At 43.7% G+C, this 18,471-nt stretch overlaps 1 protein-coding gene across 1 annotated transcript in view; it reads right to left on the bottom strand.

The window, feature by feature from the left end:
* The window catches only part of PLCL1 (phospholipase C like 1 (inactive)), a 209,990-nt gene that overhangs the window by 10,857 nt on the left and 180,662 nt on the right, over positions 1 to 18,471 (bottom strand). The window contains exons 4-5 of the mRNA XM_054070462.1: positions 16,154 to 16,229; positions 12,246 to 12,355 (exon numbers count right to left, since the gene is read on the bottom strand). Of these exons, the coding sequence (XP_053926437.1) occupies positions 12,246 to 12,355; positions 16,154 to 16,229 (186 nt within the window). The remainder of the gene's footprint in view (positions 1 to 12,245; positions 12,356 to 16,153; positions 16,230 to 18,471) is intronic.

Below are 18,471 nucleotides of genomic sequence, written 5' to 3' on the forward strand. Positions count from 1 at the left end.
AATCAATACCACCACTGAATTAAATAATGTTTTACTTTTTTAACCACAGCCCCCAGAATATGTTAGCAGCGTAGCTGAACATTTACTCACTCCAGTGTCAGTAATGGACTGGCACAATGAAATGGGGAAGGTCACACCAGCAAACTGCTGCCTGCTGGATTCAGAGTTCAGCTCCCCTGGCTCCTCAACTCACACAAGTGCAGAAAAAATCACCAGGGTCCTGTCTAGCAATGCATTATGGACATCCCTCACGTGCAAAGAGCATTCCTATCTATAAATGGGAGTGAGTGGAGGAGGACTCGTTCCTACAGAGACTTGCTGGCCCCTTCCTTCGGTAAAGCACAAGGGCCAGGTGCATCTCAGTTACAAAGTATGTTATCAGACTTGACTGAGGCTACTGACAATGCCAGTGAAAACCCAACCCCCATCTCAGTAACAAAGGAGGAAGTTTTGATGGAGCAACTGGCTGCTTTCATCACCTCCCAAGCTCCCCCAGGGAATCAGCTTCAATTAGACACCCTGTTCCCCACAGTGTTGTAGATGCTGGCACATGATTCACATAACAGAGGCAATCAACTTCCCATCATTTATAAGTTCTAAGAAACTGTACATGATCTGCTGACAGTAGCTGTAACAAGCTCAAAATATACCACAAAGGTAATTTTTAGAAGACGTTAAACCTCTTGGCAGACACCAAAGTTTACATTCAAACATAATCATTTCAGGCTAGCACTAGTTTACAGCTCCCAGAGAATAGCACAATTCAGATTTAACAATAAGCAAATGCTGGAGAAAAAAATAATGTACAAGCAATCCTCTCTCTACCCACCATGTACAAATCGGCAACCTGGTCTCTCCTTGATACTCAGCAGCCCAATACAAACTCAGAAAAAAATAATTACTGTGGGTGAAGGCTTTAGGCGGCGAATCCCTCTTCCTCTGTCCTGCCACCTCAAAACAGAGCCTTTTGCCCAGGGACATGCTCCCTCCTAGGACCGCAATGCACACGCCGGCTGCCGAAAGGAGAAGCTCCCCAGTGGCACAAAGACCTCTGTCAAAATAAACTGGGGAATTTAACAGTGTAGGAATACAACTGCTTGAGGTAAAAATCCTCTCAGAGCTTTTGGGTTACCCTGACGCAAGCAGGGCCCTGAGCTGACACAAAAGCTCCATGTTTGGAGGAAAACAAAGGGAGTTTTCTCTACCTGCACTTCGTTAGCCCTGAAGCAACCTCAGCTCTGCTGGATCTTTACCAGGACACAGCATGCTGATTCACAACAGCATTCAGCAGTTAAAAACACAAGGAAGACAAAACACTCTGGCAGGCACCATCAGTGCCATCTCTACGCTGTCCAGAAGCAGCAATGTGTGCTAGCTGGGGAGGGACGAGTTGAGCACAGCAAAAGCAAATTCTCGGTTGTAAAGTGTATTTGCTAAATGATGGAGATTAAAATACAACTGAAATTATTTAAAAATGTAGCATGTCTTTTCAATAATAAATAACCGTGCAACTGAATCTCTCTTCTCTTATATTAATAAAAGGACATCGGGAATCTTCCAAGTTTCATAAAGAGATAACTGGAGTTTTCTAAGCAATAGACAGACCCTGAGTCTAGGAAAAAAATATTCATTTTGTGTCTCAGCACAGGAGAAATACCGTGCTGCTTAACTGACCACCCTGAAACACCACCAACAGTGAATGTAACAGAGCAAAGGAAAAGACCACTGAGGTCTTCAGTATTGTGAATAATCATCTGGGTGAGGCATCACAGGACATTGACAACTCAGGAAGAAAAAGATCTCTCCAGGCCCCTTGTGCCAGGCATTGGGGCACAAGCTCAGTGCCACTCCACAGACCAGGAAAGGACCAAGAGGAAAGGATCTTGCCCCTCCAGCTCATTGCCTTTCTGCTTGAGCTGCATGTGGCAGTTCTGGCAGCTTGGGTTGGGCTATGATGCAATCTTTAACACCACACAAAGGCAGCTGCTCACTTTCTTTCTTTCTTTCTTAGTAGAGCCATTAACAGATAAAAGCAAGAAATGTGTGAAATTCTGCTGAAACTCATACTTTCATCACAGCCCTTTTAATTCCTCTGAATGAGGCCACATTGTCAGATTAGCACAAGCAAGATTCCCAACTTCCATGTCTTCCAGGCTGTGTTAATTAACTGCGCCATCAGGTACAGCAGTCTTTGATATATGAAAACATCACCATTGCAGAGGAGGGGATCGTGGTAGACGTTGCTGAAGTTCCTATGCCACTTGCAGTTCTTGTCTTCACTCTCTCCTCCTCCAAGGGATGGGAGATGACACTGACCCAGTTTTTACATCCAAGCAATTCACCTTTAGTGGGGGAACCCTCTACAAACATTATTCCATTCAGTAATCTTTCCACTCCCCCTTCTTACTACTAGCCATACTCCAGCTCAGTTCTCTCACACATACACGCAGCAGTAGCTCCTTTTCCTCAAAAGATGAGTACCTTCAGGAACTTATAATCCTACCTGCTGATTTTTCAAATAACCTCCTCATAGGTGATAATCTTGTTACTGGTCAGAGCAGCATTCAAAGAACAAACTGTCTTTGGATTCACATATCATTACCTAAATGTTATTAATCACTTTTCCAATTGCACAGTCTTTGGACCAGATGACCCACACCTCTGAGAGAAGCTGGCCTTAACACTGGGGTGCTAAAATCCCTGCCAGGTTGGTAAAGAAGGCAGACAAAAGCTCAGGCAGTGGCAGGGTTCTGCCCCACCAGCAGAAGCACAGCAAAGAGCCAGATCCCACAGAGCTACCCCAGGGTGAAGCTGGCACAAACGCAGAGTGATAAACTCATGCAAACCACATCAGAGACAGCTTTAGTCACGAGAGGTCAGTCCAGATAAAGGAGGGGGGTGAAGCAGATGCATGGGTAAGACAGAATGTGGTGGTTCACCAACTGCTTTAGCGTGATTTAGATGATATGCACAATTGAGGCCATGCAGAGAGAAGTGGGAGTTGAGGCTGGGGAGAAGAGACAGGAAAGACGAAGATGACAGTGAGGCACAGGGGGGTACACGAGACAGGACAGCTGACCAACTGCAGGGTTTCACTGAGCAGCCAGCCTACACAAGAAGAGAGTCAGACAACTATTTTGTCAGACTAGCACTATTTAAACATCTTGACAAGCCTCCATTTGTGAAGTGATGCTAAAATTGGTTTTCTTCACACAGCAGCCCAGCATGCCAACTCTGTCAGGCTCAAAGCTCACACCACTGAAGTGGCCTTGGCACAAGGGGCACCACATGCAACCCCAAATGCTCCTGGCCCTGCCTCCCACCACCACCTCTGCAATGTAACACCTCACTTGTGCACATAACCAGTGGCTCGGTGTCAGATTCATGTCTTTTGGCTATTTGTCACATCACACAAAATAAAAGGCACATCACAAGATTGCTTGCCATCTATCTCTGGCTTGTTTTAGTCAAATACAAGTAAAACAGGAAATGGCAAGATATCACTTGAGGCTTTTCATCTTTCACTTCTCTAATCTGTTCTTTTTGTCCCAAAGTTGCTTTTGTTTCACATATGTATTTGATGGCCCATATACAGACATACACATGTGTTTGCACACACGAACACCAACCCCACTGGAACTGAAGGAATAATATTTACATTTGAAATGCAGGACCTTGGATTACAGTCCATCTTCTAACACCACAGGAAGGCTTATCACACTTGTTTCCTGAATGAACTTTGGTGATGCTCCAGTTTCGGTGTGTCCTACACTTGGGTCCCATAGCAGAATGCAAGAGGGTCTTGTCCCTAAACCACTGTTGTGAAAGACCTTTGGGAGCAGAGCTCTGTCACTGAAGGAAGACAAGGGAAGCAAGAGAAATGGCAAAGACCCACAGTTCTACTTGGATGACCTTGGCCACCAGCTGATTCCCCATGTGCCAAGTGACACTGGGTCCCTGGGTCCTCCAGACACTGGGTGTCACGATAGAGAACATTGCAGCCTTGCAGCATGCACCTCTCCAAGCCCGATATTTGAGCAGGGCTTAGGTCCACAGCAGCTAAACATTCAGTTTGATCCTGCATTGCGGCAGCAGGAGGAACTATATAGCCTTTCATAGGCCCTTCCACTCCAATTTTCTACGCACCCAAATACTTGCTAAAGACTGGAGAAACATCAGGAAATGGTTCATGCTCCTTGAATGCAGAGGAACCATTAATTAGGCTGGGTCCTCTGGGGCCAGGTGAGATGGGAGGGTGAGTGCTGCTTGTCACAAGCATCATCATGGCAGGTAGAGTGTGGGCGCACATGGATACCTGTGCCTGGAAGGTTCAGCACTGACTCCACCTGATCTGAATGTCTGGACAATCACTTCTTGCCAGTCAACTGAATGCTCCTCCTATACCAACACTGGACAAAAGCCCAAGACTAACTGGCTAATATTAGATGAAGTGTCTCCTCTTTGTCAAGCCATCCTGGGACTCCATGCCCTAACACATCTTCTCAGAAACTCACAGTATCACAAAGGAGCAAGAACTGTGAGCCCTGAAGTTTGCTGCTCTCCCTTCCCCATTAAACCCTGCTGATGCCAGCATTTGGTACTTTCAGATTTGAGATTGCCTGGCTGGCCTTCATGTATGTTTTAAACACCTCTGAATATTTAATTTGCTCTAAATCCAGTTCATGTCTTGACATTTTCCTTGGCCAAGCAAACAGAGACCTTGTCAAAAACACCATCAGGACTTCAAAAGCTCAGAAGGAGTAGCCAGGTACCCAGAAAGGCCATGTTGTACTTGATTGAGACTGCTCACTACATCCTCCCTGGAGCAATGCTCAGCAGTGTGGCTGATGGCCAAAAAGGACAGGATATTCCAGTTGATTAACCAGCACCACTGAGAGACTGAGATTACACTCATTTCAGCCTGATACACACTGTCGCAGTAACTTCAGAAGTTTCCATCACCAGATACAACTGACAAAATCCACTGAGATTAAGTGTCTTTTAGAGATCTCTGGTTCCTGCCTTTGGGCTTGGGCATGAAGGCAAAAGCCACTGCTGAGAGCACTACGGAGGAGAGCTCAAGGAAGCATTTACCAACCAAATCAGCAGAGAACAGCACTCTGCAGTGAACAAGAAGGATCTGCCAACCTAATAGTTACATGGTTTGGTTCTGTTGGTTTACAGAATACACTGATCAACACTTCTTTTTATGTGTATCACAGACTTTTTCTTGTAACTCAATGGCCTTCAAGGGACTCTAAATCCTCCTGTTGCAGAAAAATCTTGAAACACCTCCTCACAGACAGGAGAGTCCTGTGGCATGACCTGAGGGCTAGGAGCACAGGCTTTGCCCTTGAAATGAGCTCTAAAGCTGGGAGCCTCTACTGCACTCAGCACTGCATTCAGAGCATGCAAATCGTCCAGGAACGGGTTGCGCTCCCATGCTGTTCCTCCAGAGTCTTCAAACACTTGATAAGGAACAAACTAAACCTACTTCCTTCCTCATCTTTATCTTTACTGAAAGAATAAACTGAATCAAGCTAAGTAGGTTGGTATTTTCAAGAATAAATGGATATTGACCTTGCAGGACCTTTTCACTTTCTCTTCAGCACTCTCTCAGAAAGCCAGCTGTTTTGTGTTATTTTCTCTTTTCTGTCCTTCAGTTAATGTGCAAGAGACCAACCTGATCTAGTAACTACGTGAATAGTTAGAGCAGCTCTGCATTTCCTCATATGTTTGTAAAACTTGTCGTCCTATTGAAGACTGATTGTCTCAGCCAATCTCAGCAGTACATGAGCTGGTCTCAGAATAAGGCAGCAGATCCTTCAAAAGTAGCCAAGGCACACAGTCTGGAAAGTTTTAAAAGTTGAAACACCACTCTGCACTGCATCAACAAAGGAAATGCAAAGAACATGGGGACCGGAGAGCAGGAGAGGCATTTAACCTCTCCTGAAAAAGAGCCTTTGGAGTAAGCACATTCAAAACATATTTATCTAGGGAGATCTGGAGACAAGTATACACAGAATAATACAATGAGCATTTAAAGGCAAGTGCAAAGACTACATGCCACACAAACCACTCCTGCTTACTGCTTGCTCTTGCTGGACTACCATGGTCACAAGATGACAGCAAATCACAAGAATTTGTTGCTAAGCTACTACAGCTTATATTTAGTCTATATTTGTAGTTTCACAAACTGACTGCTGATGTGCTTATATCCACAGAGATATGCTGGGAAAAGGAGAGACATTAGAATTTTTTTGAGGAGCAGGTGGAAATTAACTTATATTTACAGGGAACGAAATAGATGGTACATGGAATGCAGCAGCTTTATGGAGGCTCATGAATTCACTGTGCTCTCCATAGTGTAAACTGTCCTGCAAAACCTTCAGCAACAATTACATTGTTACCATTGTGCTTAATTGCATGACTGTCCCTAAGATTCTGCCACACTGCTCTGGTGTTCACTCTATACAGTACCAAGGAGTGAAGCCATGGTTCTTTCCTAGCTGCAGAAAAAATAATTGATGTGAAAAGACCCAAATAAACCTTACTTACAAGATGGTTTTAGAGTACTGTAGAGTAAAAAATACTCCCATAGTGCACTACAATAATCCTTAAATGAAGGCTGTCAATGTACCCACTTATACCAAAGATCAGCAGCAACTCCGTGTGGCATCATTGTGCATAAGGTGCTTTAGAATTAAAAGCACTGCCTGGTGTATTGCTTTTCTTCCTAAAGAAAACTAATACCTTGTAGTTATGCTAAATTCATCTCAGTTGAGGTGAAGCAAGATAGTTTGTATGCACATCTTTCAGAAATCTGGCTTTTATCTCTCCAAGCAGCCTCAAAGTGCATATCTGGGGCTCTGCCACCCAAGCGAGAGGTCTGGGCACTGCAGGTCTCCCAAGCAACTGAAGACTGATTGTCAATTTGTGATGAAGTTGTTGGTGACTGTGTCAAAGAAACAGGTCATTTGTGAACATCATCCTCCAAAAGAGCACAGTTTTACTGCAAAAGAAAAACACTTACACCAGAGCTAACATCACAAAATTGTGGATTTCTCCCCCAAAGAGTGAACATGCATTAGCAATTTAATAATTGCACACCTTTTGCATTCAGCACCCTGTCTCTTTATCCTTCTAATGCCTTCTAATCAGCATTCATTTAAATGCAGGATAATTAGCAGATACACTCACGGATGGCTGCTGAGAATTTTACCACTTGATGTCTGCAGCATGCACTAACGGCTGACTCCTAGTATGACAGAACACACCTATGGCAGCAAAGGCAAAACCGTACCATGGGCAGCAAGAAAAGACTTAAAAAAAACATGAATGCATTTCAGATCAGAAACTAGATTCAAACATTTGGGTGTTTTCCCCTTTAGTAGAAGACCAAAAACTGTAAATGCTGCTTTATCTTTGTCTTCCCATATTTTGTCTATAACTAAGTCAGTGGGTTGGTATATTAACTGTTTAGATATTTACCATCACCACGCAGATAAGAATCTAGTGGTATTGCTCCTACACATTGTATGTGCTGATCCACCAAAGCACAGATAGCCCAGGAAAATATGTTTGCAGACAGACAAGGCATATAAATCTAAAGCACAGTCAACATACTTGAACTTCAGCTTACTTGCCAGGCTCTTGGGACTCGGGAGGATCCCAACTTCTTTGTCCAAATAAACACCTCCTGGTATTCTGTGGCAGTTTTGCTTCAGCAAGGAGAATAGTTTTTCAGGCTACAACTTTTTACCCCAAACATCCCTAAAAACTCAGAAAGCATTGGTTTGCACTTGCGGCAGATGCTGAGGGTGTGGGAAAACACACTTGGGACAAGATCCTGTGGGAGAGGCAGATGGAGCAAGCAGAAGTGTCCCAGGAGAAGTGGCAAGCAGCGTTGCCACACACTGAGGACTGGGAGTAGACCTAGGATGACCTTGCATGCTGCTTGTACAGAAAGGAGTGTACCTGACCTGAAAGTTGTCTAGTCCTCTATGGCATCACCAAGTGCAAGCAGTTATGTCCCAGCTCTGAGGAAGACTCATTAGCTCAAAGCCAGAACTGCCCAAATGAGCCTTCTCAGCTTTTGCTTTACATGACCTAAATTTGGGTTCGTAACCATTCCCGTGATTTTGCTGTGAGAATATGACTTTTCTGACCTGCGTACTTAACTGTGCCTCTCAATATTACTGACTGCAAGCCTGACAGTATTTTACATGACATGGGACCAACCATGAAGATGTGACATTTTAAAAATACACATTTATGTCAAAGTTAGCTGTCACCAAGTTATAACGTCCCTGTTCTTACTCACATTTTTATATTCTGGCAAACAGTTTGTCCTTCTAGTGGGCATTACTAATATGTGATTAAGTTTATATAAACTAAAGAAGCAAATTACATATTATTTTGAATCATTCTCATTAGGTACCTCTTAAAAGTAGGGCATTTTTTAAACATGAAGAATGCCCACAATTATGATTTTTATAAAATATACTTTAATCTTACACTCTGTAACTATTTAATTATTTGGCCAGTAGCAATTTTCTATTACACCCCCTCTTTGTATTCAAAGCCTACCTATTGCGATGAGTCATAGTATCATAGTATAGTTTGGGTTGGAAGGGACCTTAAAGATCATCTAGTTCCAACCCCCCCTGCCACGGGCAGAGACATCCCACCAGACCAGGCTGCCCAAGGCCCCATCCAACCCGGCCTTGAACACCTCCAGGGATGGGGCAGCCACAACCCCCCTGGGCAATCTGTTCCAGTGTCTCACCACTCTCATAGTGAAGAAATTCTTCCTAATGTCCAGTCTAAATCTGCCCCTCTCCAGTTTATACCCATTGCCCCTGGTCCTATCCCCACAAGCCTTTATGAATAGCTCCTCTCCAGCTTTCCTGTAGGCCCCCTTCAGGTACTGGAAGGTCGCTCTAAGATCTCCTCTGAGCCTTCTCTTCTCCAGGCTGAACAACCCCAGCTCTCTCAGCCTGTCCATGTAGGGAAGGTGTTCCAGCCCTCCAATCATCTTTGTAGCCCTCCTCTGGACCCATTCCAACAGCTGCATATCTTTCTTATGTTGAGGATTCCAGAACTGGACACAGTATTCCAGATGAGGTCTCACAAGAGAGGAAGAGAGGGGCAGAATCACTTCCCTCAATTGACCTGCTGGCCATGCTTCTTTTGATGCAGCCCAGAATACGGTTGGCCTTCTGGGCTGTGAGCGCACATTGCCGGCTCATGTCGAGCTTCTTATTGACCAGCACCCCCAAGTCTTTCTCTGCAGGGCTGCTCTCAATCACATCATCTCCCATCGTGTACTGAAAATGGGGGTTGTGCCAACCCAGGTGCAGGACCTTACATTTGGCCTCATTGGACCTCATGAGGTTCTCACAGGCCCACTTCTCCAGCCTGTCCAGGTCCCTCTGGATGACATCTCATCCTTCTGGTGTGGCAACTATATCACTCAGCTTGGTGTCATCTGCAAACTTGCTGAGGCTGCACTCAATCTCGCTCTCAATATCACTGATAAAGACATTGAACAGCACTGGTCCCAGTACGGACCCCTGAGGGACACCACTCGTCACGGATCTCCATCTGGACTTTGAGCCATTGACCACTACTCTCTGAATACAACCATCCAACCAGTTTCTTATCCACCTCACCGTCCACCCATCAAATCCATATCTCTCCAACTTAGAGAGAAGGACGTTTTGTGGGACTGTGTCAAAGGCGTTACAGAAGTCCAGATAGATCACATCCATCGGTTTACCCGTGTCCACTGCTGCGGTTACCCCATCATAGAAAGCCACCAAGTTGGTCAGACAGGACTTGCCCCTGGTGAAGCCATGCTGGCTGCCATTAATCACCTCGCTGCCATCCATGTTATCCCTGCATAGCTTCTAGGAGTCCTTATAAAGAAATACATTAATTAAATATGCCTTTGCTTCACTAGCCTAGGAAAAGACCATTAATCACCCTGCAGGCACAAGCACAACATAATACCTGCTATTGCTCATGGCCACCTCACACAGACTACTGCCGCATGATGTAATTGCCTCCAATAACTTTGAGCACACAAAGAGGCTTTCTCCCATTGGTGTCATGCCATTCACTCACCTCATCTAGTGTAAAGCAGCTGATACATTTGTGAGATATTATGGGCTGCTTTTTGTTTATCTGACATCACTATACCAACACCTCGTGAAGTGTGTTTGTAGTGACCACCCTGAAACTAGACACATCAATGGCTTGAGTGGGACAGGGCAGTCTGCCTCTCCTCACCAAATCTGCCTCTCAATAGCACAGAAGGGAGAGTCAGTGCCAAACACGAGATGCAGCTGTAACCAGCAAATAGGTTTGTTATGGGCAGGGCCACTGAAATGCAGTATTCTTCAAGCGAAAAGAAAGTTGAAAAATAAGAACAATGACTGAAGTTCTCATATCAGACACCTGAGGTACAACCACATTCCCAGTTGTCTAATGTCACTGCCAAGTTGGACTTCAGTCAGAATGAAAAGGTATTCCATGTGCACTTATATCCACAGGTAGCTGCCACAAGCTCTATTAGTATTTTATTATGTGAGAAAGGTAAAAAAGAAGTTGTGGCTTAGAAATGAAAAATGCCAATTATTCCTTGACCTTGACTAGATGTTTTAAATGCTCTTCAAGACGCTGACAATATGCGCTCGGAAACAATTATTTTTCATGGAAAATGTTTCTTGGATACCCTACTTGTACGTTCATTAATCACAGGTCACCCACAGAGGTCTGAAATTCTCACGTGACAAACATCTAAATTGGAAAACTTTAGAGTAACCCTGATCATGTTTAGAGTGACTCCGAGCACAAGGCATTTATTTTACCTAACACAGCTAAAGGTATTCAGATTAATGTTCAGAACTGCCTAGTTTGGGTTGGGGTTTTTTTCCTCTTTTAACTACTCACTCTCAACTATGCTGTGTGGAAAAGACCAGTCCCTTCTATTGTGTTTGAACTGGTTATCTTTTCTACTCATCAGAGGTCCTATTAACTGAGTAACTCCATTATTCACCTTCCCTCTTTCTCGCAGTGAATCAAGATATGCAAAGAACCACGGGTGTCCCCCACATATTTTCTAACATTTCTCTACCACCAGTGGCCCCTCTCACCTATTTTTGCCCTGCAGCCTCTTCATTCCCAAATCCTTTTTCCCTTCTGCTCAGGACATGTTAGCATTCTTATCATCCCTACAACGCTGAAGCTTCCATCTCCTACTACTCTTGCTACTGTTGTTGTGTGTTATGTTTTTGATAAGGAACTTTGTAAAAATTCCCTGTCTTCAGCTGGCTCGCCCTGAGATGCCAACAAAGGGAGAGACATTTTGGGGTCACAGGGAAATGCTGTCAGACAGGGCAATCTGCTTAATGGGAGCTGGAGGGAGGGGGGGAGAGCGTAAGGGGAAACCAAACTGTGATCTATCAGAGCAAGGTGCGAAATGAGCCTGTGAAAGGAGCCATGAGCAGAATGCTAACAACCTGAATGCTAAAAACCTGAATGTTTGGCTCAGGTCCTTTCCTTGATGTCTGCTACGGCTGCACCAGATCCTCTCCTCTTTTTGTCTTCGTCTGTCCCTGGGTAATTTCACCCAGACTCAGACATCCAGCTCCTGCAGCAATTTGTGGCTGGTTGGTGCCAAACCAGTAGCTAAAGCCTGGTGAGTAACATGCTCACTGCACAGCATGTCACTGAGCAGCCAGGATGGAGGAGTTTTCATCCCCTCCATTTTTTTAGCTGCTTGGATAGTTCTCCACTTTTGAAACATAACCCTGATATTTCTACAGGATTTGCAATACTCCTCATGTTTTTTCATTATGCTCTCTCAAGTCCCATCCATTCCCAAAGAGATGCTCTAACCCTTCTTTTACAAAACAAGTGTCTGAAACACACTGACCCCCATCAGGTCACGTTCAGGGCAGGTGGGGCAGAATAGAGAGCCAAAACCAGGTCCCTTGGCATACAAGCCACAAGCTATCTTTCCTCTTTTGTTCAGGCTTAGATAAATTCCCTCCTACAGCTTCCAAGACACAGGTGTAACTAGACATATTTGATAAATCTCAATAAGTGAGAGCAATTTATACTTCCCATTAAAACAAGATGTTACTTCAGCACTAGTAAGACAGCACGGATTGGCTAAAAGAGCAAAGCTTTGCTTATAGAGTTAATAGGAAACACGAGTTGGTGTTTTCTGTGCTTACCTTCAACACTGTGATATTCCATGCAAAACTCTCAATGGCTTTGCTTAATTTTCTTCCTTTCAAACCCTCCTTTGTCCCAAGGTTATGAAGCTCTTCATGGAATTCCATTCCTAAAAAAACAGTTTGCTATATCACCCAGTGCATGATTGATTTCCTGTAAAATGTTTAATGAGCATTTTCAGTCTCAGAGCTGGCACTTCCAACAACCTCTGTCTCCCCCCTTCCCTGTCATGACCTCATCCTGGACAGCATCTTCCATAATAAGAGGACTGTGTGCAATTTTGCAGTTGTGCTTTTCTTTGTACATAACACTTCTTTCCTGTGCTGGGGTCCCACATAGGCACGTTCCCAGTCCCTGCACAAAAAATCCTCCAGCGCTTCTGCCTGCAGTCTGCAATTGCTTGTCACTCTCCTTGAATAGATGATCTTGTACCTTGGGAGGCAGTCTGACAGATGTGGAAGATACCTGTTCAGCACAGCAAATACACACTGAAATGCACAGCTCCTCCTCATTAATCTTAATCACAGTCATATAGAAAACCTCTTGTACTTCACAATGATGAATTATGTCAGGAACGCATACTGCTAATCACAAGATTGCTATTCCTGCAGCCTGGAGAACTGAGACTTTCAACCACAGCCCTGGGAATTATTACGTTTCATGTCACAGTCTCTGTGGCAAATGTCTGCAGATCTGTTGCTGGATACACAAATTCAGGAAATCTGCAAGCAGATTAAAACCTTACCAGGTCCCACTAGCCCACCAATTCCACAAGATTTGTACAGCGTATGCAAAAATTTCTCTGAGTCTGGTGTGGATTAAGAGACAAAAGGGAGAGAGAGCTGCTTGTGTTCCTTTAATTTGTTCCTTACAAAGGCCATATTGGTACTAAATCACTCCAAAATGCCTGAAGCCTATCCTGGCTGAACAAACCACCTTCCACCTCCAATTGTTTCATAGCTTTCCTTTCCATAACATTTTAAGGCAAATGTCACTCACAAACGAGAGCTTCATTGAAATAACATCAAAGAAACACCCACTGAGAGAACATCTGTGCGCAGTAGACAGAGAAGGCTGTTTAGTGAGTTGCTGAAGGATTCAGTCTTCCAATAGCCCAGAGCAGGCTTGCACAGGGTGTAGCTTGCCTGAAGCACTCCTGGAAGACTAACAATAGGCTTCCTCTCCAATTGCACCAACTCCGGGAACTCGATAACACTGAGGCAGTTCAACCTCACACAATGCAAGACTTCTCTACTGTTTATCTTGCAAAACTTTGCCCACTCACCAGTCTTGCCTGTCTAGAGTAACAGAGCTCCTGCAGCACTTCCTTCGGAAAACAGTCTAGATAATTGCACCCCAAACAAGATTCCCCTGCAGGCATGCCTCATGCCAGGTGACTTACAAATCATTTCACTGCAGTAAGTGAAAGAAAACCTTCAAATGACTTGCTTTGTCCTGAAAAAAAAATGAAGGCTGATGATGCTCAGCCCCACATGGACAGCCCTGTCTTTATGCAGCATCATTTTCTGGATGCTCTCACCTCCCCACCTGTAATTTAGAGACAGTGGTGCCCTGGAGAGAGGAAGCCCCAAACATTTGTTAGGCTGTGAGTAAGAGCGCTAACAAGTCCTCCAAGCTGCTGGCAGCCAGGGCTGAGACTGCACACAAATAAACCCAACAAAACCAGCCATGTGAGAAGCCATCTAGGGGAGTGCACAGAGCCTTGTGGCACAGAGAACCTGGACCAAAACTGAGGCAGAGGTCTGCTAACACACATCCAAAAGGAACAGGACTGCGGTGAGGTGAAGGACAATGTCACAGGCTAAGTTGTTGCTCTGACACCTCTTAATTCTGAGTGCTTCATCTTGACACACTGAAAATGTTATTTGAACTATTTGTCTGGGTAAAATTTGCAAAAACTAATTGGCATTTGAGTGTGTTGAGGGATGCTCTCTCTCTTGCTCCTTTCCTCTGTCTAAATCCTGTGGCTTCAGAAGAGCACTTCATATCTCTCCAGCCTTCTCCTCAATCAGAAATGATATTTTTAAGCCTAACAAAGCACAACAAATGAAAATACAAGTAGATAGAGGAGCAAAGAGAACAAATTTAAGAAATTAATCTTTGTGGTGGGGGAAGGAAGAAGAGGGGAATTGCATAAAACTCTGGACATCAGTGTGGTGGCATGGTCCTTCATCGTGTTCTCTGCACACATCTCCAGCCCTCTGCTTGCACAGATGCCAGTGCCCGGGCAAGTGTTGAGGGTTCTTCTCTCAGCGCACAGAACAGGGCAGGCAGAAAGCTGGCTGACATTGTTGACACTCTGCATAATTTAATGCCAAGTATTGCTTTTAAATTATACAAGCTAGAAAGACCCTCGGTGCTGCATTTTCCTGTCCTGTTCCATTCCTAAACCTTCTGCACCTGATGAAGGCTTTGGGCTGAGGATGTTTTTGCTGCTTTTGAAGATACACAGAAACCAAACATGACACAAGATGAGGCCTGTGTAATCCAACAAGATATGGCTGCTTGCCTCTTCTCCTTTGGCTACGACAGCATTAGCATGGATCCAGAGCTCTGAATTTCAAAGAGCAAGGATATTAGTTTCCACCCTGCTCTGCACCACATAAAAATCAGTTAAATGCTATTGTTGAAACAGTTTCCAAATTTCCTCTAATTAAAAAGCTGAATTGAAGGATTTACTACAAAGCATTGGTTTCATTCATTATTTACACTGAAAAGAAGCAAGCGGCTGTACAGCCTGTGCCACTTGCCAAATCCAAAAACGCCTATTAGAAACAATAGCCTTTATGACTGTTGTGGTCCCAGACAACTATGCCCAAGAACATACATTAAATGCAGTAGGAAGTGTTTGCATTACTGACCTTCAAGGTTTGCTACACGTTAGGCAATGTGCAGCTGTACAGCCAAATGAACTGAAAACAGATGTAATCTCAGCAGTGTAAACTCCTAATAGAAATACACTGCACATATTTATTCAGTGTGGTTTCTGATACATCAAAGCTGATTAATCAAGTTGTAGAGGATTACCACTGCCAAATGTGGACTCGCTTATCTCTCTAGTGGGACTTATTCTTGTGTATCAGTGGAAACTAGAGGAACCATGTCCCAGTTTAGAGCCTAGCCTGCTATCCTCAACAAGTGATGAAGAGGAGTTTGCTTGAACTGTGAATCACAGACTGGTGATTTCTACCAACCTGAAAACAGAGTGTGAACCTGCAGCAGAGTGGACAACACATGGGTGGCCTCTTCTGAAACCACCTCTTCCCTTTCTACCTGTGCACATGAGACAGCCCTAGTTCAGTCAAACACATCCTGTACAATGCAAGAGCTCTGCATGACCTACTTGAAGCCTACAAGTGGTTTGCGCCCATATACCTGATGTACATAATGCAGATGTACTGTGACACAATGGAATTATCTTAGCGTAAGTTTCTGAGCTCTAAAACAAACTTAAACAGCAAAGGTAAGTAAAGACAGGCAATAGAGCTTGGTCCCAGGGGTTTCAAAAACTCTTGCCTACTCTGTTTAAGGTAGAGAATGTGGTACAGACTGGAGATCAGTAAAGGCAGCACATCTTCTCACTCCCTCTTTTCAATCAAATGCTTTTCTAGTTAATTTGACTAATTTAAATGCTGTAAGACATTTCAGAGCTGTAGAGCAGATGGAGAAATAGTTTTTAAGTTGAAAGCTGAGAATATTTGCCCAATCCCACGCCTGCATTGCTATCGAAGGATGAGCCTTCAGGAGGATAGAGTCTGCCAGGGAAAGACTGGGATGCTCACCTAAATATCAGGTGAAAGCTGCTGCATTAGTCACAAATCGTAAATAAATTCTGGCACATCACTTCCCATCTGCTATCCAGAATTGCACAATAAAGAAGGATTACCTGCTTTCTGACACTGAACAATCTTGTCATGAGTGATGTCTGCCGTCTCGATGAGAACTCTGCTCTCTTGAATCATCTGTGAGAAAATAAACAGAAAAAAAAAGTAACATTACTAGTGTTTCCTACAATATCCAGTCCACAGAAAAGCACCAAGCTTAAAACTTAAAAAGAGCTTTGCTCTGCAAACAGCACTATGAAGATTGGATCATTCCTTCATATCTGGGCTTCCGGATCTGTATCAAGCTACGTGACAGTCACTGAGAAAGTGCTTCACTCCAGAAGTTAAAGAACAGCTGTTTTACATCAGTGAGACACCACTGCAAATGATGTGAAGGAAACAGATTTGATTTCAGGAGAAAGAATACTTAGCAGACGAACAAAATTCATTCTAAGTGAAACTGAGCCCTTTGTTATTGGTACTTTTCTTGAAACAAAAGGAGAAATAAGGGTAGTCCTTGATGTAAGTGGTTATCAAAAATGTTACCAAGATATGAATAGCATTGATTTTAAGAGGCACTTAAGCCTGTGCTGAACTTCATACACTACAGTGGCTCAGGTACAGTATTTCTTGAATCTCTCTTGGACAAATTCAGATCCAAATCCAATCCTGTCCTCTTCGCACAACATTTCTGTCGAATTTTAAATGAAAACAAATAAACTAACAAACCCCCAAACCAAGAAAAAAAGAGAAAGTTTCACCAAGCCTACTCGCAAGTTTCAAGAGACAGCTATGTTTATGCATCTTCCTAGAGCAGCCCCTAAAGAGCAAACAGATGAACTGTTCATTATGTGACAATTTTCCTAAGCCTCCCTTCTTGAAATGCTACACTCCTTTGACAGTAACAAAGTTTCAAAAACCTTGCAGAAGCCCAGGCAAGCATGCAAATTGTTCCAATGCTATATTCTGCAAAACTGCAGAACTGCAAAAGGTAGCACATACATCTGTTACAGAAGGCAAGAACATACTGTATAACAAACCATGCCTGAGAATAATCTCACTCTCAGGGGACCTACACTACCAACCCCAATCAAATCCAAGCAGCATGAGAGCAGTGCCAGCTAGAAATGGAGCAAACTGTATATGGCCTAATGTTACACCCTGAAATTACAGAAGCTGCTGTCCGAAAGCTTTGCCAAAATGCTACAACTGCTAAAAACCTTCCTACTTCCAAACACACTAAATATGAAAACAACACCAGTAAGTTTTTAATATTTTGGTGAAAGACAATGTAACTGTATTAAATTAACACTTGCAAATTAGCTATCTTATTGATTTAATTAGATACAAGAGAGAAAAGACACTTCCTCTTGTCACACCCAATCTCCCACACCCTGGAGAAATTCAGATCCAAATTTTACCCCTCACACCATCTTCATTTCTAATTAAACCTATTAAAACAGGCATCATTTAATAAAAACAGCTATGCCTTGGCTTTGCTATAAATAAGAACATAAGAAAACTAAACTCCATTACAGCTTCATGGACAGAAAGAAAAAAGCCTGATCCATATACAGAGCGCAAAATTGGTTTTTAACAGAACATGCCCAGTGGATATGCCCGAGATTGAAATTACCTTCAATACCATCCTTTGCCTTTCATTCTTACTACTTGCTTGTGCATGCATCATGTTGATTTTTTCCTCTTTGACATTTTTGCCTGTCATCTAGAAAAAAGTGACAATTTCTACCCACCCTTGCTTTCCTGTACCGCAGCACACAGTCATCTTGTGCTGAAGGAGCTGTTCAGCTGCCAAGTACAAATGCTAAGGTTGATCTGAGTAGAAAAGGGAGCAAGAATCCCAATAAAACCTGCAAGTCACTAGAGAGGCAGCCAGAGGCCAAATGTGCATCTCCTGCACACGCAGACACACGACCTGCGAGCCAGTGTCTGCACTGCCGGCACCTCCACGGCCACTACATCCCATGCATCCACCACCCCAGGCTTGCTGTAGGCCTGTGCCTGTACTCCCTACCCAGCAGCAAAGTTTTGCCCAGTGAGGACAATGCATCTAAGCTGGGACAGTATTGACAAAGCACCTGACTCTCCTGTGCTCAGATCTCTAAAGTAGAACTTGACTTGTGAGAGATTTTTATATGTACACACATATACATACGTGCAAACATCTATATGGCCACAGGAAACTATCCTACCACACACTAAAAAAGGAAGCTCGAGAATCATGCAATTTGGTAACCTAAGTGTGACCACATCTTCCTACTAGCACTGGGCACACTCCCAGGATTTTCTGGCATGACTGTTCTAGGATTCTTAGACACAAAGCTACTACATTCATTTTTTAAGAGAATAGTGGCAAGAA

This window comes from Cuculus canorus, chromosome 6 (assembly GCF_017976375.1).
Source record: "Cuculus canorus isolate bCucCan1 chromosome 6, bCucCan1.pri, whole genome shotgun sequence".
Classification (NCBI taxonomy): domain Eukaryota; kingdom Metazoa; phylum Chordata; class Aves; order Cuculiformes; family Cuculidae; genus Cuculus; species Cuculus canorus.